This window comes from Plectropomus leopardus, unplaced genomic scaffold, assembly GCF_008729295.1.
Source record: "Plectropomus leopardus isolate mb unplaced genomic scaffold, YSFRI_Pleo_2.0 unplaced_scaffold13869, whole genome shotgun sequence".
NCBI classification, from domain to species: domain Eukaryota; kingdom Metazoa; phylum Chordata; class Actinopteri; order Perciformes; family Serranidae; genus Plectropomus; species Plectropomus leopardus.
This window is the reverse complement of record NW_024614801.1, coordinates 208-3,075: the sequence shown is the minus strand read 5'-3', so window position 1 is coordinate 3,075 and position 2,868 is coordinate 208. Positions and strand designations below refer to the sequence as shown.

Here is a 2,868-nt window from a genome sequence, read left to right as displayed (position 1 = left end):
GACCGTGAGTCTCAGAGACACTCAGAATCATATGATGCCTTCATGAACTTCACTGTCGATAGATGTAGGAATAGATAACGATGTGGATAAGCAGACAGTATTACATTTTCAGATTATCGAATGCTCATTTTCTAATGTACTGCAATTACTGCAAAATCTTTTTTTTCATGTTGCAGAATCACACTGTGTGAAATTTTACCACCCAGAGAGGAAAGCTGGACAGCTACTACGGCTTTGTAGAAATGATGAATGCACATGTGCTGAAGGTAAACAAAATTATGTCATTCTAAATACCTGCTGTATAAATTTGCCCCCAAACAGCTAAAGGCAAAACTAACATTATTCTATTAATAGAAGTAAAGCGCTTACCAAGTGCTTTGGACTCATCATCTGCATTGTCTGTAAACTGCAGAGATTTGCAATAAAGTGCAGGATTTGAGGGCAAAAAAGGATCAAACAAGCTTAGGAGTCTACAGCCATGCAGGTGTTAATGCTAAATTATTCCCACTTAACAGAGTGTTTCACCCAGTCCTGCGCAGGTGGGTAGGAGAAGAAACATCAGTGTGTAGACTTAGTGGCCCTGAGAGGTTGTACTGTAGGCACAGCAGCACTTAAAGCTGAATGCTATCATACTCAAAATTAAATTGCTTAGCAGATATAATGATAATTGTTGTGACCATCTTAGTTTAGCATGTTGGCATGCTAATGCATATTTAATGTGCAGGTATTTGGTCATAAAAAGTAATGACAATATATCCCTAGGAAAACATTAATGTCTGAACCTAATGGTCAGGTAGTATGAGTATAATGTTTCATGAGAACATTCTGTCAGAGGGAAAAAGGACCTGCAGGATCCTGTAGAATCAGTCTAGCTTAACAAAAGCTCACTAACATACTTCAGCTGCACTCACCCATCAACTCATGGACACACACCCACATTTAATCTGGTCATCATTTGTGTATTTACCTTTGTGAATGTTGTGCATTTCCAGAGAATTGTAGTATGCAGAAGAAGGACAATATCAAAGATGATCAGCGCACAGCTAAGATTTGCGAGAGTACACTGACCAGCAAAATAGATTTTGGTAAGAGAGTGTTATTTGACTGCATATATATATATATGTATATATATATAGCACATTAACCCCAAAAATGTGTGTGTGTGAGTGTGTGTGTGTATAGCAAGGGAGCTAACAATCTGCAACTTGTCTGTCCTCAGCATACAAAGTGAGAGTGGAGGAATTTGCAGACGGTTTGTCCACTGACATTTACACAGTGCGGGTACTGGAAGTCATCAAGGAAGGTGGGTATTTATCTTTGAACTGCCTAAAATGTACACCCCTCTGATGTTTTCAAGGTGTCTCTTTTTGAAAGCATATTGAGTCTCAGTTGTGTTTCCAGACAGTTGAGTTAGATGAGAAGACTGGTTAGCTCACCTGGTAGATTCCACCCTTGGCCCTTTGCTGCGTTCCCCAAAGTAATCTTAAAGAGAAAAGAAAAGAAAAACCTGCTATCTCTCACGTGTTTGTATGCCACGTATGAGGTTACCACTTGCGGCCAGCTAACTTAGCTTGCATTGCAAGACAACCAGTGGACACTCCAGAACATAATAGTCCTGGCCAAGAAATTGCCCAGTGCATGTTCTTAAAAAGGCAAATTGTCGTTTTAATGTTTTTTGGGGTTTTCTTTTCTTTGTTTTTTCTATGGAATAAACAACAGCATTAAATGTGTTGGTAGATGTTGGGGGTAGGTGTTGGCAGACTCGCTGTTTTCACTCTAAACAAAGTTAGCCAGCTAATGGCTGAATATTTATTTGCCCAATACACTCATGAGAATGGCATGAATAATAGTATGAATCTAATGGCAAGAAAGTGCATACAGGTAAGAGTATTTCCCAAAATACTACAACTATTCCTTTACCCTTAATACTCTTCTGAGAAGTGTGAAACTACACCACTACAACGCTGGCTACACATTTATTCCTTACCTTTTCTCTGTTTCCTTTTATTTGAATTACAGGAACTTTTGATGTGGGTCCTCTGAATAAACTGCGCACATTCCTCAGTTATCCACACTGCAGGGAGTCTTTAGACTTGGCAGAGAGCAAAATCTACCTTATCATGGGCACATCCAAAGATATTCACAGAGATGACGTAGATCAAACGTAAGTTGCGAATGTGTGTGCATTTGAACTTTTTTACTGCTTTACTGCTTTCTTTTATTAAGTCAAATCTTTCTTGGACACTATGTGTCATTGTTTTGATAGAGTAATTAAATTAAATTAAATATTTTTTTGGCCTATTGTTAAAGAAAGCTGGTTACATAGAGAGTGAATGTATCTGACACTTTGCTTTCCTCAGGTATCAGTATGTACTTGGAGAGAGAACTTGGATCGAGTACTGGCCCACAGATGCAGAGTGTCAAACTGATGAACACAGACCTACCTGTCTGGGCATGGAGGAGATGGTCCAGCAGTACCAACTCTTTGGGTGTCAGCAGTAGTGAAACTCGAGGAAACAAAATGTTCTTTTCAAATTGTTTTTATTTTGCATTATTCATGTAAAACTCAACCTGCTTTGGGATGTAAGGTCTCACAATGTTGCACTGTACTGAATAAAACACAATGGTCTCAATTTCATTGTCTGTCTCTTATGCTCACATGAATTTTTGGTTATCTCGACAATTAGAGGTAGTGATTACTGTTATGTTGATTACTGTATAATAAGCTTTGATAAGTTCAAATACAAGTAAAAGTTATATAAATATTTATAATGTTGAGGTCAGTTGAGTGATGTATATAAAGATGAACAATGAATTTCAAATGGATAGTAATTCTCTATAAAGACAACTGCAGCAGTAAGAAAGTTA

General features: G+C 37.9%; 1 protein-coding gene across 1 annotated transcript; it reads left to right on the top strand.

The window, feature by feature from the left end:
* Positions 1–62: 62 nt before the first annotated feature.
* Positions 63–2,633, top strand: LOC121964063 (complement C3-like; the record flags this gene model as incomplete). Its single annotated transcript, XM_042514290.1, has 5 exons — positions 63–266; positions 993–1,085; positions 1,220–1,303; positions 2,020–2,164; positions 2,361–2,633. Coding segments are annotated over 5 exons (668 nt in total), but the record flags the coding sequence as incomplete, so codon positions are not given.
* Positions 2,634–2,868: the final 235 nt, after the last annotated feature.